This window comes from Desmodus rotundus, chromosome 9 (genome assembly GCF_022682495.2).
Source record: "Desmodus rotundus isolate HL8 chromosome 9, HLdesRot8A.1, whole genome shotgun sequence".
Taxonomy (NCBI): Eukaryota; Metazoa; Chordata; class Mammalia; order Chiroptera; family Phyllostomidae; genus Desmodus; species Desmodus rotundus.
In genome coordinates, this window is record NC_071395.1 from 69,496,696 (window position 1) to 69,523,547 (window position 26,852).

Consider the following 26,852-nt stretch of genomic DNA (forward strand, 5'->3'; position numbering starts at 1 on the left):
ACTTGTCTTTCCTCATAAAGCTTCAAGGTAAGCGTGAGGACAGGGCTCTGTCTGAGGGGCGGTAAGGGATGTCTGGCTGTCTTCATGCATGCCACACATCCTGGCTCCCATCGTCCCTGGCAGCCCTGCCATGAGGCACCAACTTACTCCAGAGCAATTTTAATTAGATGTGTCAGTGTTCCCAGTCATTTCCTGGTTCTCAGTTAAGAATTATGCATGCTATTATTGGGAATTGTTAGAATTTAATTCAGAAGAAATTTGTCCCTTTTCTTACAGTTCTGACCTGCTTCAAAGTTACAGCTCTAAGGTAAGAGACTGACTTTTTCTCATTCCTTGCAAGGCATGAGAAATCCTCCGCAGTGGCTTGGAGAGTGCTCAGGGGATTAGAAAATAAATGCATTTCAATTTCATGGCTGATCATGCTTCCCTTGAAAAATTCTGAAGGGGATGTTAGAAACTGGTTCTTATGCAGTTATGTCCTTTGTCAAATGTGAAAATGCTTTTTCAGAGCCTTCAGGAGTTTCATACATATTTTGCTATTTGCAACATTGCAGTTTGCCTTTTAAATAATTGAATTACAACACACAATACAACATTTCAGTGTTATTAATTTGTAGAGAAAATGTAAATTCCCTATACTATAGCTTTTACTCAGCAATATATAACAAAAAAACCACTTGAGATGCTGTCTAAATGGATTGAATCTTTGCTTTGAAAACTGACTTAAAGCTGAATGTTGTTTCACAATCATAAAATGGAAATTTTAAAAAGAGTGATATGGAAAATGATTATGAGCACTTTCAGCAAGACAAAGCACTGTAATTGTGTCACTCTAATCACTGTCATCTGAGTGGAAAATGTGGAGGTTTGCCCAAGTGCTTTAAGTTTAAGTTTTTCTGGAAAAGATAAGTTTATTATTACTTATAATCATAATTGACAGGATTAATGAAATTAAAGTGTCAAAAGATGACTCTTGAAAAAAATTTTGAGTTTTTTATAATATTAGTAATATAGCAAGAAAATAGGTAAAACATGTTAAGTCTTTGAGAAATACTAAAGACAGGTGAAAAAGCTGCATTTGTCAAAATTACAATACAAAAACTAGAGAAATTGGTGAATAATAGAATATATTTAAATAAAACAAAGCCCTCACATTTTTGCTTTCCTTTATTAGGTAGTCTTTGAAAATCCAAATTTATGACGAAAAGATTTTTACCACATACAAAATAGTTCCTGTAACTTTAGCAACAAATTTCTATTGTTATTTTTATTCACAAAGCCAGTTTTGAGCTTATTGGCTGTATCTAACCTGTGTTCCAAGAGGTGTGAACGACGCCATACAGGGAAAAATGGCCCCTGCCTGCAAGGCACTCATAATCCAACTGGAAGATAAGAACAATTAGTGAGAGATGGAGAACTCCTGTCATCTTCTTAGCCTTGTGTTATGTATAAGCCCATAACAAGCAGTTATACAAGTTAATATACATAACAAATGAAACTCAGAAAGCAGCTACAATACCATACAGTAGTTGAGCCAGGTTACAATAGTCTCTTTCCAAATGCATGATGAAGTATCTGTCAGCACTGGCTCAGAACAGGGGCACTGACATTTCGCCTCCAGCCGAGCCAGGGACGTGGGCACACTCAGTGCAGGGCTAAGCACTGAACTGGTCCGTGACTAAAGAATGTTTCATTTTTCTTTTTTAATTTTAATTTTATTATTTTTTAAATTTTTTAATTACAGTTTACATTCAATAATTATTCTGAATTAGTTTTAGACAACAAAGTAATTAGAAAATTATGTAAAGTTTTATTTTTTTCAATGTAAATCTAATGGTTCACTTTCTGAATTTCTATAATATCTTTTCTTCTTCTGCCAGGCAGAGTCTTCGACTGGGCTGCCATCAATAACCCGCAGCCATGAGTTCCGACTCTGAGATGGCAGTTTTTGGGGAGGCTGCTCCTTACCTCCGAAAATCTGAAAAGGAGAGAATCGAGGCACAGAACAAGCCCTTTGATGCCAAATCATCAGTTTTTGTGGTGGATCCTAAGGAGTCCTTTGTGAAGGCGACAGTGCAGAGCAGGGAAGGAGGGAAGGTGACAGCCAAGACTGAAGCTGGAGCTGTGAGTAACACATCTGGACACTATTAGGCCCTGCCTCATTCTGGGTTAGGTGAGTTGACACTACATTTTTTTGATCTGGCTTCTCTTATTTGACTTGACAGACTGTAACTGTGAAAGATGACCAAGTCTTCCCCATGAACCCTCCCAAATATGACAAGATCGAGGACATGGCCATGATGACCCACCTGCACGAGCCCGCTGTGCTGTACAACCTCAAAGAGCGTTATGCAGCCTGGATGATCTACGTGAGTTCATTCTCATGGCCTGCTCATACAGGTAGTTAGTATTTCTGAAAAATAGCAGATTATTAAGGTCTTTATAAACTAATTATATTCCTTTTTCCTTTTTGTTATAGACCTACTCAGGCCTGTTCTGTGTCACCGTCAACCCCTACAAGTGGCTGCCAGTGTACAACCCTGAGGTGGTGACCGCCTACCGAGGCAAAAAGCGCCAGGAGGCCCCGCCCCATATCTTCTCCATCTCTGACAATGCCTATCAGTTCATGCTGACTGGTGAGTGGCTCAACTGTCTTTCATATGAATTATTTTACCACCTATATAATCACAAAATGTTAAAGCTAAAAATACCTTTAGAAATAATCTAATCCAACCCCTTAGTTGTGCAGAAAAGGTTACTAAAACACAGCAAGGTACATACAGTCAAAGTGGGGACTAAAACTCTGTTCTCTTGATTCTAACTCTGTGACTCTACCAGAGCATGCTCCTGCTCATCCTTATGAAGTTTCTTTAGTCTCCCTATTTGGAAAACCACAACTTATTTTATATATTTAAGTAAGAAGAGTAAGATTAATAACTGAATTGTATTGTCTGAGTAGAAATAATGAATGTGCTCAATCATTTTGGTGCCTAAATCTTTAGTTGATTTTGAATTAGATATTTTAGAAGTACTTTTATTTCTTTAAGGCATCAGAGCTCATTTCAGATAATATCCTTTTTTGAATGAAATGGTGTATAGAGGGTACAGGCATATATATGCAGAAGTTGTTATTTCCCCCTTTAAAAGGATTATATTCTGATTAAATTACTTTCTTTCACCTGCTCTTTCTTTGACTCAATTTCATACTTTTGGGGAGACTGACTAGAGTTAAGATTGCAGTCTGCGGCCATGAAACGTAGGTGTGTGTGTGGCCAGTTGATCGACTTAGAAAGCAAATCTCAACCTTGACTTGATTAATACTATTTTAACCTACTAAACTACAGTCCAAAACCTTAGGGAATGTGTCTGCCTTTGGAAAATACTGCTCATTAATTTAAGCCAGAAAGACATACTTCCTGTGTGGGCTTATGGAATTTAAGATAAGACAACATTTTATTTTGTTCTTCCCCAACTTCAGAGGCTTAAGAATAACATGATATATAACTTTACAATAATATGTTAAAAACTACATTGGATATGATATTTATACTCAATATCCTAAGTGTTTCACTATAGAAAGTTTTGTTTGTGTAACTAGTATATATGCTGATTGGCCACTGTCTTCTTTCCCCCGCAGATCGGGAGAATCAGTCTATCTTAATCACGTATGTATTACTATTCTGAGCCTTATTAGTATTTAATTCTCACTGGGAAAATAAAAACCAAAAGACGAAATTAGTTAAAGTCCACATACTAAAGCAATGGCATAATCAGCCTAAAACTAGATATTGTTTTCACTCACAGGGTTTAGATTTCATCAGAATGTAAAATAACAATGCTGCAAGTTACAACATTTGCTAGTCCAGTCTTGAAAGTCCCATTGGACTCACAAGGGAGTAGGAGATATAAAATCCATTCTTGGACATAGCCAAAATCTGGTACAGGGCAGAGAGCAACACGCAGCCTTCTGTAGGTTAAGTGGTTTGGGAATTCACTATTGGTTCATTTTTAAGACCTACTTGAGGAATGTCTATTCCTTCAAAGATCTAACTTGAGCCATGTTTTTGGTCTAAAGAAAATGAAGAATACCGCATTGCTTCATAGTTTTTTACTAATTGCTTAATTTCCTGCCTAGTTGCTGAGTGGCTACATTTTGGACATCTCAAGCCCAGGCCTCAGCACCTAGAAAGAATCCTGGCATATCTGAAGCACTGAAGAAATAAGTGTTACATGAATAATGAATGAATTTCCCTATGTCTTGTCAGTGATAAGCAACAGAAGTAAAGAGCTATATGTAGGCTGAAGAAAAAGATCTAGGAGACTCTGACATAGACATATAAAAATGGATGCTTAGGTAGTAAATGTTGATGGTGGAAGTAGTTTCATTTGTCACATGACTTAATTCTCACATATGTTTGGTCCTATTTGACAGCGGAGAATCTGGTGCAGGGAAGACTGTGAACACCAAGCGTGTCATCCAGTACTTTGCAACAATTGCAGTTACTGGGGAGAAAAAGAAGGAGGAAGCTACTTCTGGCAAAATGCAGGTGAGTCTGAGAGCCAGAGTCAGAACCAAGACTGTCGGGGTTCTCAGGAAGTCTGGAGCCTCAGATGTGAGCACTGCTCTTGTCCTTGCAGGGGACTCTAGAAGATCAAATCATCAGTGCCAACCCCCTGCTGGAGGCCTTTGGCAACGCCAAGACCGTGAGGAATGACAACTCTTCTCGCTTTGTAAGTCTCTTGGTCACAGAAGGGTTTTCTCAGCCCAAAATGCCAGAGAAAGCATGTCTGAGTTATTATTTCAATCTCTTCTTTCTTGTGTGCTCCCAGCTTTGTACATAACATCATTTTTTTCACTTGCAAGGGTAAATTCATCAGGATCCACTTTGGTACCACGGGGAAGCTGGCTTCTGCTGATATTGAAACATGTGAGTAACAGGACCGCCTAGATGGAATCCAAGGATGACAAATGATGGTTTGGAGGAACATCTTGCAGCTCCCGCTGAGCCTGGAGCCTGTGAAACACCAGTCTGCTGCCAAACGTGCCCATGGTTAATGCCAATCTTACCCAGAGTCCACAGTGTGCTTTATCCATGTCAGTCATGAGCTAATGAATCTGTAGCAACTGCCAGGAGCTGCTGGGCTTGTCAGAGTCACTCCAGCTTCAGAATTAATGTCAAGTTTTTCTAAGAAAAAACCCTAACACTAGGGTTAAATGAGTTGCCTCTGGGTTGAGTAAGTGTGATTACTTCTTAGAGCCTTGATAAATTTTGCTTTTTGTATTCCCTGTATTATAAAGTGAGAAGAGATCCTAGGGGGAGAGAGCTTATCAAGAGTCAATTATATTTCATACATTAAGGGTCTTCTGTAAGAGAAATGAATATGCTTTGGGCCAGCATGCTTTAGCTTCTTTTTAGAGATGGAAAAGCAACTGCCATGGTAGCGATGTAATGTGTGGTACCTCATGGTAACATCCAGCTGAAATCTCAGGGGACCAATAAAATTGAGGCAATGACCCCAAATGCCAAAACCACTTCAGAAACTTTACAATTTCCCCACAACCCAATATCTACTTTGCATTGCAGACCTCCTGGAGAAGTCTAGAGTTACTTTCCAGCTAAAGGCAGAAAGAAGTTACCATATTTTTTATCAGATCATGTCGAACAAGAAGCCAGAGCTAATTGGTAAGAACTTGAATTTACAAGCTAGGGGTTAATAGTCTTATTAACATATGCCAATATAAAATGTATCCCCTGAATTCTATGTGCTCAGAAATGCTCCTGATCACCACCAACCCATATGACTATGCTTTCGTCAGTCAAGGGGAGATCACGGTCCCCAGCATTGATGACCAAGAAGAGTTAATGGCTACAGATGTAAGTTATACACACACACACACACACACACACTTATTTTACAAATCCATTATGTTTGGGAATGACAATAGCAATCTGCTATAGGTGTGTGGTTAAGGAGATAGTATAAATTCTCCTAAATAAATTAGTGTCTTCGGCCCTAGCTTTTTTACTTCTCTTTTGTCCTGGCAGAGTGCCATTGATATCCTGGGCTTCACTTCTGATGAAAGAGTGTCCATCTATAAGCTCACAGGGGCAGTAATGCATTATGGGAACATGAAATTCAAGCAAAAGCAGCGTGAGGAGCAAGCTGAGCCAGATGGCACTGAAGGTACCAAATGAAGCTCCATCTGTGTTTAATAAGAAAATCTAGGCAAAAAAAGCCCATTCCAAACTCACGTCACCTTTAGAGTGGAGTTTCTGATGAACATGCACAAGTTCATCCCCACACAGACTTTCTATAAAGTGATTCACTAATCAGTCTGCCCCTGTGAAATGCGGGGTGCACAGTAGGTCATGTTGGGCACCTGAATTGTGTCTCTACAGTTGCTGACAAGGCAGCCTATCTCCAGGGTCTGAACTCTGCTGACCTGCTCAAAGCCCTCTGCTACCCCAGGGTCAAGGTGGGCAATGAATATGTCACCAAAGGCCAGACTGTACAACAGGTAAGCGCATGACTCCAAGAATGACAGACACCCTGAACCTCACAACAGGTCTTTAAGAATACCAACCACTATTTCTATGCCCATGAAGGTGTACAACTCTGTGGGTGCTCTGGCCAAAGCCGTCTATGAGAAGATGTTCCTGTGGATGGTCACCCGCATCAACCAGCAGCTGGACACCAAGCAGCCCAGGCAGTACTTCATTGGGGTCTTGGACATCGCTGGCTTTGAGATCTTTGACGTGAGTTAACAGAAAATTCGTAGGAGGAAGTTACAAATCATGCTGCTACTATCAATATTAGTAAAGGTCTCTGAGAAAATAGCTGTCCTCTAAACTAAATAGATATGGGAAAGAAGAGCAGAAGCCCATAAAAGAGCAAGAACTTTGGAATGAGACACACCTGAACTCAAACTCCACCTCTATCAATTCCTACCTATTTAAACCTGGATAATGTGAATGGTATCTGACCACTTACGAGGCTAATTCAACTACAATTTATAAGTACATCACATAGCATTCCAAATAACACACTTACTTCTGGACTATTCTGCCAGTTAAAAGAGTTCTGTATTTAAAGCCCAAAGCACAAACCCCAAGCATATAGTACTCAGTAAATGATAAAGAAGGTGATGAGGGTGACAAAGATGACAGTGTGGGAAACAATGACAAATTCAAAGGAAGACTCCAAGATTCCTATCTGCTCTGAAATATCCAGGGGTAGAGGATGGATGTGACATTGTAAAGTAACTCAAATTCATCTGCTTGAGAAGGAATACCTGCCATATAGCTTAGGAAACAGTGTACCAAAGTCCTCTACCTGACAGATGTGTCTGACCCACAAGTCGTATTTCTACACCTTTTCCAATGAGTTGATTGATAGACACTGGAGGGATCTTTCTGAATTTTAAGAGCAAGGGCAGTTCCAGAAAGTCCCAAGCCCATATGGGAAGAAAGGAATAATCTGGCACCAAGCTGGAAGAAGAGCAATTCACTCTTTTTTCAAATAAGAAACCTAACAACAGAGCATACTTGCAATGTCTTTTGAGTTTTTTAAAAGCAGATTTATTGAGATGTAATTCACATACCATAAAGTTTGCCTATTTAACTCAATCATTTTTAATGTATTTATACATATGTGCAGTCATCATGACAATTGATTTTAGAACATTTTCATCTCCCCAACAAGAAACCCATTCCCCATTAAGTCATTCCTCACTTCCCTGTCCCCCAGCCCTTGATAACCACTAATCTTCTTTCTGTCTTTACTGATTCACCTCTTCTGGGCATTTCATAGAAATGGAACCATACAATACATGGTCCTTTATGACTGGCTTCTTTCATTTAGTGTAGTGTTTGCAAGGTTCATCTGTGAGATAAAATCTCTTTGACTTCTGTGTATGGTGACACTGTTCCTAGAAACAAGCATTCACAATTGCTTTTGGACCTAGGCATTCTGAATAATAAAGCAGATCAGATCTCGAGTTCTAATACTAAGTAAAAAGACTGGCTCTGCTGTCAAAGCACTGGAGCCCCTGCCATGACCCTTAATAGCAGGATCCTGCTCATGTTACACAACCTCTCTAATAGTGTTTCCTCCTCCATGAAATGGGGAAATAGTACCACCTTAAACAGGAGGCTGTTAGGATTAAATGCAATAATTTACACAAGCACTTACCACAATGCCTAGCATATAGGAAATGTTCAACAAATGTTAGTTGTTGAATTTTTATTGTTCTTATTAATAATAACATACAGACCACAGTGGCTCACATGTATCACCCTAGCTAGTTATACAACATAATCATAAAGAGATAAATTACTAAGAAACTTTTAGCTAACAAAAATAGATATTGTGAAAACCAAATAATTGTTTTACTGCATAGCGAAGCATCATTCAGACTCTGTTCATTCCTCTTTAGGGAACACTTCCAACAAGGGTGGTGACACATTCTAGCCTACAGCAGCAAAACAGGCAGGAGGGAGACGGGGTCTTGCTAGAAGCGAGGCAAAGCCACACTATTCCAACAGGGAAGTTACACTAGCCAACTAAGAAAAGCCCCTATCAAATAGAAGGTTTTATTATAAAATGAATGTTAATTTGTATTTTCCATTTATTTAGTTTAACAGCCTGGAGCAGCTATGCATCAACTTCACCAATGAGAAACTGCAACAGTTTTTCAACCACCACATGTTCGTGCTGGAGCAGGAGGAGTACAAGAAGGAAGGCATCGAGTGGGAGTTCATTGACTTTGGGATGGACCTGGCTGCCTGCATTGAACTCATTGAGAAGGTTTGTTTTACATTTCAGAAATCATGTTTTGTGGCAACTAAATTATTCTCTGCATCTTAATTCTATGCACAGAGAAAAATCCTTAAATAAAATTATAACTTTGTGTGTGGTCTGCTTCTAGCCTATGGGCATCTTCTCCATTCTGGAAGAGGAGTGCATGTTCCCCAAGGCCACAGACACCTCCTTCAAGAACAAGCTGTATGAACAGCACCTGGGCAAGTCCAACAACTTCCAGAAGCCCAAGCCTGCCAAAGGCAAGGTTGAGGCCCACTTCTCACTGGTGCACTATGCGGGCACCGTGGACTACAACATTGCCGGCTGGCTTGACAAGAACAAGGACCCCCTGAATGAGACGGTGGTCGGGCTGTACCAGAAATCATCACTGAAAACTTTAGCTTACCTTTTCTCTGGGGCAGCAGCAGCTGCTGAAGCAGGTAATTTTCAATAGAATTCATCTTTTATTGAATGTATAAAACCTAAACTGAGAAAGCCTGCACTATGACTGCTTGTCCTTTCTCTGTCCTCCTCAGAGGCTGGTGGTGGAAAGAAAGGCGGCAAGAAGAAGGGTTCTTCCTTCCAGACTGTGTCTGCTCTCTTCAGGGTACAAATTTCATTTTCTCTAACTAGATGCAGGAAATTAAGCTTTTCTTTATTGTGTGGGGAAGGGGAAGTAATGTTGCAAGGATTCTAGAACTAGATATGACTCAAGGAGATAGGTCAGTAGGTAGTGGTAGAACTGAATCTCAGCAAGGTTTGTGGTAATTTGGGAGAGATACTCGGTGTAAGATAGGAGACACAGCCCTCAGGAGGGATGAGAGTGAATTATAGAAATCAGTATGAGATGGTAAAATTCAATTTGTGGGCCAGGAGATAAGCTCATTTGACACTTAAAAGTTTCTATTGGAATAGATTTACTTGAGATATTGGGAACCTCCAAATGATGTTAAGTGCTTAAGTGTACATTGTCATAGAACTGAAATGAGTAGGTCTCAAAGGCTGAGTATAGAATAATAATAAGGACTGGAAGCTGACCTAAAAGAGTAAGAACCAGATGTGATAAGAAATACTCCTTTAAGGAAAATTTACTTTTGACAATCCAATCTGTAAAAAACTGAAGGTCTAGTTATTCTGAAGAGCCAGGATTTCCTTGGAAAACATCTCACACTTGGTACATAACTGTCAGTTTTCTGCCAGTCCCAAGAATAAGGCATTATAAGGCCACTTTCTATGGAACCAGAAAGAGGACACAGCTGTCTAAGTATATGATAAGGAATAAGCTTGTGATAGGGAAGCAGATACAACTGAAAGTTAGGTAAAGAACGAAATGGAGCCCTGGCCAGTGTGGCTCAGTTGGTTGGACCATCGTCCCATACACCAAAGTGTTGGGGGTTTGATTCTCAGTCAGGGCACATAACTAGGTTGCAGGTTTGATCCCTGGTTGAGGTGCATATGGGAGGCAACAAATGGATGTTTCTCTCTCACATTGTTGTTTTTCTCTCTTTCTCCCTCTCTCTCTAAAATCAATAAATATATTTTTTAAAAGTTTTTTAAAAGAAAGAAATGGAGATTTGGAGAAAGACATTGAATTATTTGTAAAACCAGACCACATATCCAGGCAAAAGAGTGTGGGTAGAGTATTTCCATATGAGTATATTACTAAATTTACAACATATGCTATTCCATTCAACAGCAGTGAACAACACTCCAACATCTAGTAGAAATATACATATAGCACAAAAATAGGAAATAGAAGATCATTTTAGAAATGTGGAAATTCCAGAGCTAACTTTTTGCAAATTCAAATCTGGATGAGTACTGGAAGTATCAGGGGGAATGCTTTATAAAGTATATGATTGTCTAACCATTAATCTGTACACCTGAAAGTAACAGAGAATAATATTGAATATAAACAGTAATTGACCTATTAAATTAAAAAAGTAATAATTAAAAAATTAAATGAATGTCATGGATCACAATGATTATGCCTGTATATAACAATGTATAAAAATATTTTTTAAAACAAATATTCATATGGTTCCACAGGAAAATCTGAATAAGCTGATGACCAACCTGAGGAGCACTCACCCTCACTTTGTACGATGCATCATCCCCAATGAAACCAAAACACCTGGTAAGATAGTTCTGCTATCTGGACAAGATTCAGTGTGTTTGCTTTAGACCATGGAATGAGACTTGTGTATTCTTCCTTTTAGGGGCCATGGAGCATGAACTTGTCTTGCACCAGCTGAGGTGTAACGGCGTGCTGGAAGGCATCCGCATCTGTAGGAAAGGATTCCCAAGCAGAATCCTTTATGCAGACTTCAAACAGAGGTCAGACTTTTTCACTACAAATTATTTTAAGAGATTCTTTTTATTTACTTTAATTTTTCAACAGAAAAACATTTATTCCTTCTATTAAAATTAAAGAGAAACAAATTGAACTGACTCTGTGTTGACATACCAAAAGTTTGACACCCTTTGAATATACAGAGAATAAAATGATAGATATGATTTCTTATGTTTGTTAGACTACCCAACAACTATGTTGTTTCTATAGTAAGGCAGAGAGACTTCTTGTTCATGACACCAGCTATATAACTTATTTGTTAAACAGATACAAGGTATTAAATGCAAGTGCCATCCCTGAAGGACAATTCATTGACAGTAAGAAGGCTTCTGAGAAGCTCCTTGGGTCCATTGACGTTGACCACACCCAGTATAAATTTGGTCACACCAAGGTAATAGTCTCTAAAGTCTGCCTGATGTTATTCCTGTTCTTTGAAGTTGACGTAAAGTTTCTGATCTACAACTCTGCCCATGCACAGGTCTTTTTCAAGGCTGGTCTTCTGGGGCTCCTAGAGGAGATGCGAGATGACAAGCTGGCCCAGCTGATTACCCGAACCCAGGCCAGGTGCAGAGGGTTCTTGGCAAGAGTGGAGTACCAGAAGATGGTGGAGAGAAGGTATTAGTAGGGATAATTTACTAAACCCCACCAGCCATGGTTTTAAATTCTGATTCCTGTTATAATCTGACTTTGAAAATTTCTGTTATTGTCACAGAGAGTCCATCTTCTGCATCCAGTACAATGTCCGTGCTTTCATGAATGTGAAGCACTGGCCCTGGATGAAGCTGTATTTCAAGATCAAGCCCCTCCTCAAGAGTGCAGAGACAGAGAAGGAGATGGCCAACATGAAAGAAGAATTTGAGAAGACCAAAGAAAACCTTGCAAAGGCTGAGGCCAAAAGGAAAGAACTAGAAGAAAAAATGGTTGTTCTGATGCAAGAGAAAAATGACCTACAACTCCAGGTTCAAGCTGTGAGTGTCAGAACCCATTTCTTGTCATCTGATGCTAAAATTTTATTTAAGCAATTCTAGGGGAGAGTCTAGATTCCACCAAATGAGGGACTTACTATCAATCTTTCCTAATTCACAACTCCTGAGAATGTTCTATAAAATTTCATTTGCAATATTACTAAAAAGAACTGTGATAGGATCCCTTGCTGTTGAGAAGTGTTTTTCCTTTCCAACTATTATTTCTCCTGGCAGAATATGGGCAGGACAAGATGATCTTTGCTGCCTAAGATTCTCCCTACTAAAAATGCAAAAAGGAGCAGTGAAAAAAGAACAATATTGACAGTGGAGAAGGAAAAGACTTTGTGATGAAAATGCATCAACTTGAAACCAATATTCTGAATTTTTATATCTATGCCCCCCTGGCAACTTCCCTCTGAACTCTCTGTAGAAACACTCTATTACCTGAAAGAATAGGATCATGGCAAGGATAACGACAATACTATCTATAAGTAGTATCATTTTTTATGCAAAGCATGACAGATAATGTTGATGTTCTTGTTCTGATGTCCCAATAAATATTCAGAGACTTGGGAAGAAATCCTTCATCAAACGTCACAGCCTAACCTATTTTTGTGACCCAAATGACATGAGAATTTCAGTTGCTACCACTGAAATCAACAACTGAAACATTAAAGGTTATCCTCTAATTTTATTTTGTTTTGTTTTTTTAATTCAGAAGGGAATCTGTATTGGAACTAAAGGTTTAGAACACATAACTAAAAAATTTAAAGGAAGATGAATCATAACCTAGATTGGCCTTCTGACTTTCCTCATAGTTTACATATGTCAGGGTTTCCTAAATTCAGGAGAGGTTCATCATACCTTCAAAAATCAAAGGATAATTACAGGAGGTACCCATGCTGTATCCAAGCATACTCCTCTCCTTTGAGTATAGAATGAACTCTTTTCAACATTATTCTGTCAACTATCCATTGAATAAATATTTGTTGAAGTTCCAAACACAAGGTATACAACTCTGAGGAAGAGATATGGTCTCTGCTCTCATAAAGATTATAGTCCTACTCCCATCTCTTCTCATAAGAAACATGCTTACTACTTCTCTGAGAACCAACTTTAACTCATTCAGTTCCCCTTATTTCTTCCAGGTGCTTCCTTTAGTTCTCAGCTACTCTGTCACTGTAGGACATGTCTTCCCTTTAAGTCACTTTTCTGACATTACCCCTCCCTCTTAGCAACCTGATAGATATACAACAATTGTGTTTGTTTTTCATATACTAAATTTTTCTGGAAATAAATATTAAATAAAATTGACTGAACTGAAATTATATAACAACACATTAAATGTAAAAGAGAAAAGTTTTCCTTAGCCCTGGCTGGGTCTGAAAATTAAACTGACAAAGATAGATAAACAAGAAAAAAAGCATACAAGTTTAATTAAATTTTTGCATATTTAAATATGCAAAAAAGGGAATCTTCACAAGAAGACCTGAAGTAGTGACAGAAGCAGAAAGCTTTGATACCTTTCAGACAAAGAAAAAATAAATTTGTAAAGAATTGAAAAGACACAGGAGTTTACACTAAGGGTAGTTAATGGTGAAGAAGTAACTAGAAAGATAAGGGTTAGTGTAATAAGGTTGGTTTATACAGACTCCTCAGTCCCCAATTCCCCATCTCTGGTAATAAGAATATCTCCTTTCCTCCTAGTATGGAGAGGATGCCATTAACATGGGAGTTTTGTGACCTAATTCAGGAAAAATGGTGAGGGGATATGATCAGAGCGACCTTCCTTGTTCTGCTATTTTCTCAAACTCCTTCAGCCTAAGATTTTCAATATGCCAAAGTGCCATATTTTGAGAGAGTGTACCCTGAACCCCATCATTTAAATATAATTGTGTCATAATTTCAGCAGGAACCATGACTTAAACTCCTTTATTTTATCTTCAATGTCTAAGTGTCCAATATATATTTCCTAAATGATAAAAAGCTAATAAAAATTAACCTAAGGCTTTAAAACACAATTTAATCTTTTGGTTTCAAAATATTAATGACATATGAAAATATCCAGAGAAGTAAAATATAAATGTGTCTATTGTTCTTTCTCAGGAAGCAGATAGCTTGGCTGATGCAGAGGAAAGATGTGACCAGCTGATCAAAACCAAGATCCAGCTTGAGGCCAAAATCAAAGAGGTGACTGAGAGAGCTGAGGATGAGGAAGAGATCAATGCTGAGCTGACAGCCAAGAAGAGGAAACTGGAGGATGAATGTTCAGAACTGAAGAAAGACATTGATGACCTTGAGCTAACACTGGCCAAGGTTGAAAAGGAGAAACATGCCACAGAGAACAAGGTACAAATCATGCTCCATTTAAGAGTATTTACAAATACTAGCCTGTTCCTGAAGTATTTCAATTGAAAGTTCATCATAAAATTATTAAATATGAAAGGAAAATACTATCATAATTATGTCATCTATTTAGTCTTTACCATTTCTACCTATTTATCTTGACCTTTACCTCACATATTTTTCAGCTACATACACCTGGGTTAGCTTGCAGTTTCCCTTTTCCATCAGGCTGACGTCCTAAAATAGTACCATGTTTTTTTATCAAGATGGCAGGATGTAACTAACATTCCTACAACTTTTTTTCAAATCTAAAGGTGAAAAACCTCACAGAGGAGATGGCAGGCCTGGATGAAACCATAGCTAAGCTGACCAAGGAGAAGAAGGCCCTCCAAGAGGCCCATCAGCAGACCCTGGATGACCTGCAGGCAGAAGAGGACAAAGTCAATACCCTGACCAAAGCCAAAATCAAGCTCGAGCAGCAAGTGGATGATGTAAGCCTAACATTATGTAAAAAAAAAATAATTGTAGATAATTTAACAAACTAAGCATGAATTTCCATTCTTATGATGAAATGAATATTTTTAAGAGCTTCCAATGAATAAATGGTATAAGACATTATTCCTGCTACAAGAACTAAGATGGACATATAAGTCCAAAAAATCAATAAAGAAAGTTAGTGGTAATGGGTAATTTGGGTAAAAAGAATTAGGGGGGAGGGAGAACTGTGCAAACAAAATGTGTCTTTTGCTGGGCTTGAAAGGAGAGACGCTATGGGAAGATATAGAAGAGAGAGGGTTCTCTAAGTGGGAAGCGTAACAAGAGCAAAGAGGCAATAATGATCCATAAGTTTTCCTCTCACAGGGGCTAAAGGGATTTAGAATAAAAAAATGTGGAAAATAAATTTGGCTTAAAACATGTCCTGATATTGAGTAGAGAACCCACTGTAAATGTCTGAGTAAGGGAAGACTTGACAAAGGCCACGGTTTGGGAATATTGCTATGGTAACATCATCCCATGTGGTAAAGCACTGATCACAATGAATTCCAGTGGGGAGATAGAAAAGACATGATGTCTCCCTAGTAGTTTACTGTAAAAATGTGGTAATAAGGTACATTTCAACTTTTAAATGATGAATTTTTGAACTACGTAAACAGTAATTAAAATGAAATAGATGGGACAAATTTGTCAAATTCAAAGAAAAATAAAAATAATTTGTCGATTACATATGAGTTTAATGTTTACAAGTTCAGCCTGGGACAAAAGGTGGTACCATGCCAGGAACTGTACTCATGGATCATTAACTTTTAGCTTGAAGGGTCTCTGGAGCAAGAAAAGAAAATCCGGATGGATCTAGAAAGAGCAAAGAGGAAACTGGAGGGAGACCTAAAATTGGCTCAAGAATCTACAATGGATGTAGAAAATGACAAACAGCAACTTGATGAAAAGCTGAAAAAGTAAGCAACAAGGACAAAAGTGTCATGGGGAAATTAATATTAATATTTCTGTGCCTTACATAAAGTGCTTTTCTAACAGGAAGGAGTTTGAAATGAGCAATCTGCAAAGCAAGATTGAAGATGAACAGGCCCTTGGGATGCAGCTGCAGAAGAAGATCAAGGAGTTACAGGTAAGTCATAAATTCCACCTTTTGTAAGCACTTCAGGAATCAAAACTGCCATGAATCACATTAATGTTCGTGTGTCACTCCCAGGCACGCATTGAGGAGCTGGAGGAGGAAATTGAGGCAGAGAGGGCCTCTCGGGCCAAAGCAGAGAAGCAGCGCTCTGACCTCTCCCGGGAACTGGAGGAGATCAGTGAGAGGCTGGAAGAAGCTGGGGGGGCCACTTCGGCCCAGATTGAGATGAACAAGAAGAGGGAGGCCGAGTTCCAGAAAATGCGCAGGGACCTGGAGGAGGCCACCCTGCAGCATGAAGCCACAGCGGCCACCCTGAGGAAGAAGCATGCAGACAGTGTGGCTGAACTTGGGGAGCAGATAGACAACCTGCAGAGGGTCAAGCAGAAACTGGAGAAGGAGAAGAGTGAGATGAAGATGGAGATTGATGACCTTAGCAGTAACATGGAGACTGTCACCAAAGCCAAGGTACAGTCATGGTTTCTGTAGCACAGGTGTGAGTGAGCATTCAAGAATCATTAGCAACTGGAGGAAGACTATGGAAGGACAAGGCAGGAGACTGGTCAGAGGGAGGGGTGACTAGGGTGTGATAGGATAAAGTGCTTACTCTTTAGGGTAGAAGAACCATATCCAAAGAATATTCGTAATGAAAACTTAAGCTCTTTCAAATAAAAACAATTCAACTATACATTTTGAGATTTTTAAAACACTTCACCTTGATTAAACTTTTTGTTTTTCTTTTAAGCATAAATACATAATTTGCTTCTCAAAAAAATTTCATGAGCTGAATCAAATTATTCTCATATTAAGATAAGCCAATTGAGTAAAGGCATCCACAAATAGACTACGTATCTTGTTACACTTCCTATCATAGTCTAAGGCCTGTTATTTTTGTTTGTAAAAATAGTTGATTCTCAAAATAAATGAGAATTGAAGCTCCTATGGAATGCTTGGGATTAATACAAATTTCTATGGTCCAAATACTTGTTTGAGGTATCTTCTACCACCTTTTGAATGCAGGGGAACCTTGAAAAGATGTGCCGCACACTAGAAGATCAACTGAGTGAACTGAAATCGAAGGAAGATGAGCAGCAGCGGCTGATCAATGACCTGACAGCTCAGAGAGCTCGCCTGCAGACGGAAGCAGGTGGGCCACTTACCAGTGTTGACCTTGAATGACAAATTTACCTTGGATGCTCAATTTGTTGAAAAATTCTGCATTCACGTATTTGAGATCACATATTACCTTCCTTAAGGTGTCCACTCATATGAACACAATAATGACCATGAACATGAACAGCTTTCTTTCTTTTTGTTTTGTTTTACTTTTGTTTGTTTTTTATAATAAAGAGATGGGGGGGGTTGTTCGTTTGTTTTTTAAACACTTTAAAGCAGATTTGACTAATCAAAAAGTTATTAAGTAAAAAGTATATTCTCACAATATATATTTTCACTTTCCAAATGCTTCTACAAGTTATTTATTACTTCAGTTCTTAATAGCCTATATAATGTTATTGCCATTTTAAAGATGACAAATTATGGTAGTGATAAAATGACTTGTCTAAGAATGCTTACTCCAGTCATTTTCCTGAAGTTTTTCCACTTGCTGGTAGCTACCATAGTGAAGTAGGGAAATATCCAGGATCACAACCCAGCCCAGGAGCCCTCAAGTGAGGTTTTTAGCATTTTGAATATCCAAAGTGGAGAGTCTCTGCATTCATTCCTCCCCCTATCAACTTGTCCACCTTTCGACCAGAGTTCTACATCCCCTAGGGAGAAGTAGCATGATGGAAATTGTTCATGGGTCATCTGAACTATTAAATCAATAGGCAAATCAAAGTGTTGGAACCACTTTACTCTTTCATGATTATTCAAATATTGTTCTTTCTAGAACACAGCACAAAGTAAGGTTTTTATTACTGTCATACAAATAAATGGTAAGTATGCTTTACGAAAAAAAATGGCATTGTAAAAAAATCAAAATACTCCTTGTAGTTTTTCTTCCTCAATACATGTTTGCACCTAGTAATTTAGTGGTATATAGAAAAAGTAAGTTGTGGTTCTTATGAAATGTTAGAGATTAGGCTTCCAGGTAATCTTATCTCTGAAATGGTGTTGAAAAGTTTTTCTCTATATTTAATATAATGTATTTTCTGAATTATAATGCTTAAAGAATTAGAGATCAATTTAAATGCCATTTACTTTATGAACTGATTAGTTATCCCATAAATCAACACCTTGGGGGAGTGGAAGAATACTTGATCATTTCTTAATATAAAAATGATTCCACAATTCTCTTTTGAACATCACTTCTACTTACAGAGGGAATTGCTCAAAGTCTCCTATTTTCTACAGAATAATTGTTTCAATCAACTTTCAAAGAAAGGTAAACTAGTACACTATTGCCTTAGACAATGTTTTGTTGGTTTGACTTATATTTCTTTTCACATTTCTTAACAGTTTCTAAGGTAATCAAATAATCTTAAATACCTCCCCAAATCTTTGTGTTGTTCATAGCACATAAACTGCCTCAACATTTTCCATACTTCTCAGTTTTACATATATTTTTCTTGTCAGGATTGAAGTGGATGTTGGTGGTTTGCTGTAATCCATGATCTCCATCATGTTTTGACTCAGCTCTCTTTCCCTGCTCCATTTTTAATTTAGAGCTTTGATTTCCAAAGTAAAGTTGCATTTTCTGAATTTTGGTCCTTATAGGTGAATATTCACGCCAGCTAGATGAAAAGGACTCTTTAGTTTCCCAACTCTCAAGGGGCAAACAAGCATTCACACAACAGATTGAGGAACTGAAACGGCAGCTTGAAGAGGAGATAAAGGTAAGCCCTACTTGTTATTGTTTTTGCTATTATCCTTGTTTCTGCTTACTTCTACAGATTTTCTTTAGGTAACCTACAGGAGCTTAGGTACTTGATAGCACTTTAAATGTATAAAATTAAATCACCAATCTTTATGTTCTCAGGCCAAGAGTGCTCTGGCCCATGCCCTGCAGTCCTCCCGCCATGACTGTGACCTGCTGCGGGAACAGTACGAGGAGGAGCAGGAAGCCAAGGCCGAGCTGCAGAGGGCAATGTCCAAGGCCAACAGTGAGGTTGCCCAGTGGAGGACCAAGTATGAGACAGATGCCATCCAGCGCACAGAGGAGCTAGAGGAGGCCAAGTATGTTCTAAACTTAGTTTAAATGAAGTATCTCTGTTAACAAAGTGCTTCTGCTATCACTATGAAATGGGCAAGCGTCCACTTCTCAAAAAAAAAACCTAGGAAAAATATGCACAAACATAAAACTAAGCAAGAAAAATACTCTAGGTTGTCTAAAGAAAGAAATTAAGCCAGAGAGTAGAAAGAGAAAAGACATAAGGCAAGAGGAAGCTGAATGATTGTTGGTTTTTTTGTTGTTTTTTTAAATTTTATTGTTGTTCAATCACAGTTGTCTGTTTTTAAAAGGGGGAACCTTTGCCATCATTCTATCTATACAAGTGTAGATAAAATAAGAATTAATTGTACTTTCTTGTGCTTCTCCTCTCCTCTCTCTCAGCAACTAATAAAAATATCAGTCCAAGGTGATAGATATGTGAGAGAAAAATAATTGGACTTTAAAGTACAGCTCCTCCTTTTGAGATGTGAAAATATGGCTATACTGAAAAGGGAGGGGGAATAAATATATTGTTACAGACAATAAAATAAAAATAGACATAAAATTCTGTAATAAAAAATAAAATTGTTTTATAACGGACTAAATATACAATGCAATCAAAACTTCAAGACTTAACTGTTAAGAGAGAATCTGGACAGAAAGGGACCTACTTATTCAACAGAAAGTTTAAGGAGGGATTTATTCATTTGGTCTATGGCTAAGGTACATCCCTATCACTGGAATTATAGTGTTTTGGTGAATACCTTAGAACAGATTCTTAGTAGAGCTCTCAGAGAAAAATTTATGTAGATTTTGGAAAGCTTTTTACTAAAGGATTTATGAAAAGCTATGAAAATAAGAGATATAATTAGACAATTAGACAAAATCAAGTATACTTTATTTGAATTCAATTAAGATAACACCTGAGTAAATAATATGTATGACAGCCTACAAGAATACACGAAGATTAGCAAAATACAGACTCTACTCTCTGGAGATCAAAATTCAGTGGAGAAAACAATATATAACAGTAATTCAAGGTAGATGTTAACATTCTCTAAAGAAGGCCTGAACCAGCTACTCTGAAGGGTAAAATGTTGGCTTAGGCTGATCATGATTGCCTTAAAGCCAGACTATGAAGTACAGTGATATCTAAATTTGGGTTGTTTTCAGTATTTGGTTGGTGGGAGAGTAGGAATGAGTTAATACAGAACTATACCTGGAAAACAAGTTTGAAAAGCAAAGTATTATGGAGTCTGACTGTGGAAATCACTCTCTTATACCCACTCTGATTATTCAGTTCCTCTGATGACTATTCACTTCTATTGTCCCTAATTCACTTCTCAGGAAGAAGCTGGCCCAGCGGCTGCAGGATGCTGAGGAGCATGTAGAAGCCGTGAATGCCAAGTGTGCCTCCCTTGAGAAGACAAAGCAGCGGCTCCAGAATGAGGTTGAGGACCTCATGCTCGATGTGGAGAGATCTAACGCTGCCTGCGCAGCCCTGGACAAAAAGCAGAGGAACTTTGATAAGGTAATTTCTGAAGAAGTTTCTGCCTCAGCATCCAACATATGATTAAAGATAGCCTGCTACTCAGTGTGCCTTATTCCAACCATCTGAGGGGTAGTCTCAGTAGCTCTTGTCTCACTGATGGGGTGGAAGGTTCCTGTGATTTTTACTGTTCTCATTCATAATATTTTTTCAATCCCAGACATCTCAACTCTGTTTGAGAGTTACTAGAATAAATGGTTTCATTATATCAAACTTTCTCCACTAAATTTCTTGACTATTCCTTGCCCCTCAGGTCCTGGCAGAATGGAAACAGAAGTATGAAGAAACTCATGCTGAACTCGAAGCTTCCCAAAAGGAGTCTCGCTCCCTCAGCACAGAGCTGTTCAAGATTAAGAATGCTTATGAGGAATCCTTAGACCAACTTGAAACCTTGAAGCGGGAAAATAAGAATTTGCAACGTGAGTACATTTTACCTTTTCTTTAACAAAAGAGGTAAAGGAATGCTTTTCCTCACTGAACAAATTTATATATTTTTGTTCACCAACAGAGGAGATTTCTGATCTCACTGAGCAGATTGCAGAAGGAGGAAAACGTATTCATGAACTGGAAAAAATAAAGAAGCAAATTGAGCAAGAAAAGTCTGAACTTCAAGCTGCTTTAGAGGAGGCAGAGGTAGATATTATTGTACACTTGAAAACAATTTTGAGAAAAATTAGGGTCTATCGCATGCAAGAATTGGTGAATCAAGAGAAAAGACAAATAGTTTGTACTCTGCATACAAGTATGGGGATGAGAAATTGACCATATATACAACTAACAGAATTGTATGTCAGACAGACTGCTAGACACTGAGAAAACAAAGATGAATTAAAGGCCTTGCCTTCAAAGGCACTATCTAGCTGGGGAGACAGAAGTATACAAAACCAACAATAACATGTTGTAGAAATTTCTATAACAATGGAATAACAATGTGTTATGGCGGCACAAAACTAAGAACTAATTCCTGTTGCAAGAATACTATACACTTTCATTCCCTGCTAATGTCACCTGTTGCTGTCATTAAGGCATCACTTGAACATGAAGAGGGAAAGATCCTGCGCATCCAGCTGGAGCTGAACCAAGTCAAGTCTGAAATTGACAGGAAAATTGCTGAAAAGGATGAGGAAATTGACCAGCTGAAGAGGAACCATATTAGAGTCGTGGAATCAATGCAGAGCACGCTGGATGCTGAGATCAGGAGCAGGAATGATGCCATCAGGATCAAGAAGAAGATGGAAGGAGATCTGAATGAAATGGAAATCCAGCTGAACCATGCCAACCGCATGGCTGCTGAGGCCCTGAGGAACTACAGGAACACCCAAGGCATTCTCAAGGTAAAAGAGTTCAGGAGTTGGTCCTAGGGCACTGTGGTGACTGAAGCCCTGAGAACAAGATGTCTCAATGATCATTCATGCCACAGGACACACAGATCCACCTGGATGATGCTCTCCGGGGCCAGGAGGACCTGAAGGAGCAGCTGGCCATGGTTGAACGCAGAGCCAACCTGCTTCAGGCTGAGATCGAGGAGCTGCGGGCCACTCTGGAGCAGACGGAGAGGAGCAGGAAAGTTGCAGAGCAGGAGCTGCTGGATGCCAGTGAGCGTGTCCAGCTGCTGCACACCCAGGTGAGTAGATAGGATAAGAGAATAGTGAAAAATAGAGGAAGGAGTATCAAATTCTTGCTCATGTCTTAGTACTATCCAAAAATTTATTCATAATGTTTCATGGAGGATAAAGTTAAAATATTTAATATTTTGCATTAACAATGTTTTTGCTTATTTGAATTTTGACATTCAGAGTTGATTGCCTTTTAAAAATACATTGTCAACTGAGGTGCTAATCAGTTAATTAATTAATTAGTTTGTGATGTCATTGAACAGCAGGCATTGTAATTTTGCTTTCATGTACTTAATATTTCTAAATGTGATATTTTAACAAGAACACCAGCCTGATCAACACCAAGAAGAAACTGGAGACAGACATTTCCCAAATCCAGGGAGAGATGGAGGACATTGTCCAGGAAGCTCGCAATGCAGAAGAGAAGGCCAAGAAGGCCATCACTGATGTAAGATGAGCATTTGTTTTACTAACATATGCGTGCTACCTGCCATTACCACCTTTCCTTATTTTCTTGATTTATTTGCTAATTAGGCAGCCATGATGGCTGAGGAACTGAAGAAGGAGCAGGACACCAGTGCCCACCTGGAGCGGATGAAGAAGAACCTGGAGCAGACAGTGAAGGACCTGCAGCACCGTCTGGATGAGGCTGAGCAGCTGGCCCTGAAGGGTGGGAAGAAGCAGATCCAGAAACTGGAGGCCAGGGTGGGTCTTCTGATTAGCATATTTTCCATCTCATTCCAATGCAACACATGATCTTTGAATACCTCTACTACATAATGCAGCAGTGAATGAGAGACATTCCTTGTTGCCAAAAGCTTATTAGTGGGGAGATTAGGCTAGGGCATCAAAAACTACATATAAAGCAGAGTAAAAGAAATACTACAGGCCATATGAAGAGCAGAAATTCAGTGAATGGATCATAATAGATGTCTGTAAAATGCCCATCTTTTTGCAGGTACGTGAACTTGAAGCCGAAGTTGAAAGTGAACAGAAGCGCAATGTTGAAACTGTCAAGGGTCTACGCAAACATGAAAGAAGAGTAAAGGAACTCACTTACCAGGTAAGGAAAATGGCCCATCTATGTTTTCACCCCAGTCTGCAAAGGATTAGAAACCAAATGTAAAACAAAATATGATGATATTTGTACTTTCAAGAAACTTATTCTTTAAAATATTATTTCAGACTGAGGAAGACCGTAAGAATGTACTACGGCTCCAGGATCTGGTGGATAAACTGCAAGCAAAGGTGAAAGCTTACAAGAGACAAGCTGAGGAAGCGGTGAGTACAGAATCCCGAGGGGGGATTGGGCAGCCTCCAGTTCTCAGATATGTCCAAGCCAATTTGGTTAAAGGGATGAAAGAATAAAAAGGGTAAAAAGAGGGAAGATTAAAGAGAAATGGTTCAGTGAAGGTCTGAAGAATGAGAAGAAACCAACCACTTGATGAGCCAGGGGAAAATGTTCTAGGGATAGGGAAAAGCAAAATGCAAAGCTTTTGAATGGAAAGGAGTCTGGTTCAAGAAGCTGAACAAGGGAGACTGCAGAAGAGATGGAGCTGAAGAGCTGGGCAGGAGGAGCAACACAGGGTATTCTAGGTCATAATAAGAAGTCTGGCTTTTATTCTAAGTGCAATGGAACACTGGGAAGCCACAAGATGTTTTTCTGTCAGGTCCGTCAATATATACATATTTAATATATATACACATATATGTATATGTACACATGTGTATATATATTAAAAAGAGTATTCTGGCTACCATGTGGAGAATGATTGTTGGGTAACATAGGTTGGTGCAGCAAAATATTGTAGGAGACTCTCTAGGTGGTCCCATAGCTTAGATTAGGATAGTAGTGGACCATACAGAAGGAAGTAGAGATACTTTGGAAGTAGAAACTATAAGATATGCTAAAGGGTTGCACTTGGGAGATGAGAGAAAGAAAATCAAAGGTAATTTGTTAAGTAATGGTTTGAGTAAACAGGTGGATGGCATATTACTAAAAAGAACTAAGCGAAGAACATACCAGCATTGCAAGAAGAAAACAGGAATTCCAGACCCATTGACCTAACAAACTAGAAATTCTGAACTTTATTTGGTCCAAAATGCATTTCCATTCATTCTCAGGAGGAACAATCCAACGTCAACCTCTCCAAGTTCCGCAAGCTCCAGCATGAGCTGGAGGAGGCCGAGGAGCGGGCTGACATCGCCGAGTCCCAGGTCAACAAGCTGCGGGTGAAGAGCCGCGAGGTTCACACAAAAATCATAAGTGAAGAATAATTCATCCAAATGCTGAAAGGTGACCAAAGAAATGCACACAATGTGAAAATCTTTGTCACTCTGTTTTGTACTTACAGTTTTTGCAGATAAAAAATTTATTTGCAAAGAATTTGTGTCTCTTTTTCCCCCACTGGGTCAACTTACCTTTTTATGCATTAAATGAAGAAAAAACATTTTGCTTCTATCTTACAGAGAAGGATTTAGTCAGCAAAAATAAAAGGTGAGAGGAGCAGCCAGGTCAGTCCCAGTTAGTCAGTGTGCTAAACCATACATGCGCCGGGGATGCCTAGAGGGAGGCCTTAGTCATACAGAACATAGAGGATTTGTTAAACCCCTCTTAGCAAAACCGTAGCTAGTCATCAGAAAAGCAGATTTCTGTTAATGAAGTTAACAGTCTTGATACCAAGGCTGAGTAAAAACATAGTGAAACACTAATTACCAACATAAAATGAAAGAAAAAGTAAACAATTTTGGTTAGACACTTAAAAATATTTAAAATGCAAACTCTCCCCTATTATGAACTATTAAGATATGAACTATTAAGTTGAGATTAGAATCTCTTAAGGAGGAAATATGTTCTATAGATTTTTCTGGTCCTTTTTAAATATGAGGTTCTTAGTTTTTTGTTACCTACAGATGCTTAGTTGTTTGTTTTACTGAGCCTCTTCCCTTGTTATTACATTAGAATGGTAAACAAGAGTTAAGAATAAACATATTTTCAGTATTTGTTCTTCTCTCTCTTTAGAAGCTTCTGCATCTTTCACAAGGCTTCCCCACAGTACTTCTGATACAAAGAGAAGGCCAATTAATATTTTTAAAAAGTCCATTTCCTACTCTCATTATTTTGTCTTTAGGTTGCCACATTGTGCCTTTCTATAGTGTTGTGGTAATTAGCATCATAATTACAATGTATAGTCTCCATTATATGTATAATTATAAGGTATAATCTGTGTGTAGTATTACTACTACAGATTTACATGTGCTGAGAGTAGCATGTGCCTTCTATTTACTTAATTTTATACAAACGTGGAGCAAGCAAGCATCTTGTTTATTAGGACTATGACAAAGATTTTACAAGAACAGTATATAACCTATTTAAGAGAAACAATACAAAGTTAAAAGGTTTTAATTTTGTTATTCAGTAGGTTAAATTATTCAGCTACATACTTCTGGACTTTGGCTCCTGGGGAAGTTTCCCTCTGGGTTACTATGCACTTTCATTTATTATGTATTGATTTTTGGATTGAGCATTCTAATCTAATCTAATATAATATTCTAATACAACATATTGAGCTCACTTTAAAGTAATTTATAAAACAGTTAACAGTCCTCAATATATTATCTAATATCCTGCTAGAGGTTACAACCTATTCATCCAATTCCACATTGCCATTTCATTTGGTTATTCACTTCATAAGAAAATGAAGAGATAAACAGACAAATGTTAAGCAAAGCTGTAGGAAAGGAAGATAGGGTCTTACAACAATAGCCAGTCTTAGTTGTACTCTCACCTAATACTGACCCTCCTGAAAAGCATGAGATTTCTTATGCCCCTGGAACATTACCACACCACTTGGCTTAATTTCAGTCTGCCTCTCCCTGAAAACAATGCTTCCCTGGAAGCTCTCTTAACTGGTAACAGTTATTCTCTCCTTAGTGCTGAGCTAGACACAAAATTCCCTCCTCATCTTTGGTCTCCATTGCTGATTATACTCTTGTAAACAGTTCTTCCTTTTTTGAGATTCACACTATTCAGCTATTCCCCATACCTATTGCTATTATCTACTGACTTTTTATTCATTAAAGTGTTTGGCACTTCTTCTCTCATCACCCAATTCTTGTCACATTTCTGGGAGACTTCAATGTCCACATGAATCATTCATCCAATACACTGACTCTCACTTTCCGCTGTCTTCTCTTCCATTCCACCTCTTCTGCAGCCCCATCCCAGAAAATGCTATATCTTCAAAGTCACAAAACCAAGCAACTCTTTCCTGATTTCCTAGCTTGCTTGTGGAACTACACCCAACAGAACAGGTCTTCAACACCATTGACACTTCCAGTATTCTGGCCTTTTACTTCTTTCATTTTCATCAGCCCCTGTTTTACCTTCATTTCTCTCCCAACTAAGCAAAAACTCATCATCTATCTTTCTGTCTACTC

The 26,852-nt window shown here is 38.5% G+C and overlaps 1 protein-coding gene across 4 annotated transcripts; it reads left to right on the top strand.

Moving 5' to 3' along the window:
- On the top strand, window positions 1-25,413 carry LOC112308904 (myosin-1). Of its 4 annotated transcripts, XM_024565194.4 has the most exons (40): window positions 1-27; window positions 277-307; window positions 1,881-2,124; window positions 2,226-2,369; window positions 2,480-2,636; window positions 3,638-3,665; window positions 4,433-4,547; window positions 4,639-4,731; window positions 4,865-4,928; window positions 5,586-5,684; window positions 5,773-5,876; window positions 6,048-6,186; window positions 6,402-6,520; window positions 6,609-6,758; window positions 8,638-8,808; window positions 8,930-9,242; window positions 9,339-9,409; window positions 10,852-10,939; window positions 11,022-11,139; window positions 11,423-11,546; window positions 11,634-11,770; window positions 11,868-12,123; window positions 14,227-14,469; window positions 14,781-14,957; window positions 15,775-15,920; window positions 16,000-16,090; window positions 16,175-16,564; window positions 17,117-17,243; window positions 18,815-18,933; window positions 19,077-19,273; window positions 20,595-20,778; window positions 21,050-21,215; window positions 21,305-21,429; window positions 21,822-22,130; window positions 22,217-22,420; window positions 22,735-22,860; window positions 22,947-23,117; window positions 23,371-23,475; window positions 23,598-23,693; window positions 24,537-25,413. In XM_024565194.4, exons 3-40 carry the CDS (start codon window positions 1,921-1,923, stop codon window positions 24,687-24,689), a joined length of 5,823 nt encoding a protein of 1,940 aa, XP_024420962.2. In that variant the 5' UTR covers window positions 1-27; window positions 277-307; window positions 1,881-1,920; the 3' UTR covers window positions 24,690-25,413. The 4 variants fall into 4 exon arrangements, with proteins under 4 accessions (XP_024420962.2, XP_053766680.1, XP_053766682.1 ...); XM_053910705.1 differs by lacking the exon at window positions 1-27 and having other exon boundaries at window positions 56-307; XM_053910707.1 differs by lacking the exon at window positions 1-27 and having other exon boundaries at window positions 56-307; window positions 1,885-2,124.
- Window positions 25,414-26,852: the final 1,439 nt, after the last annotated feature.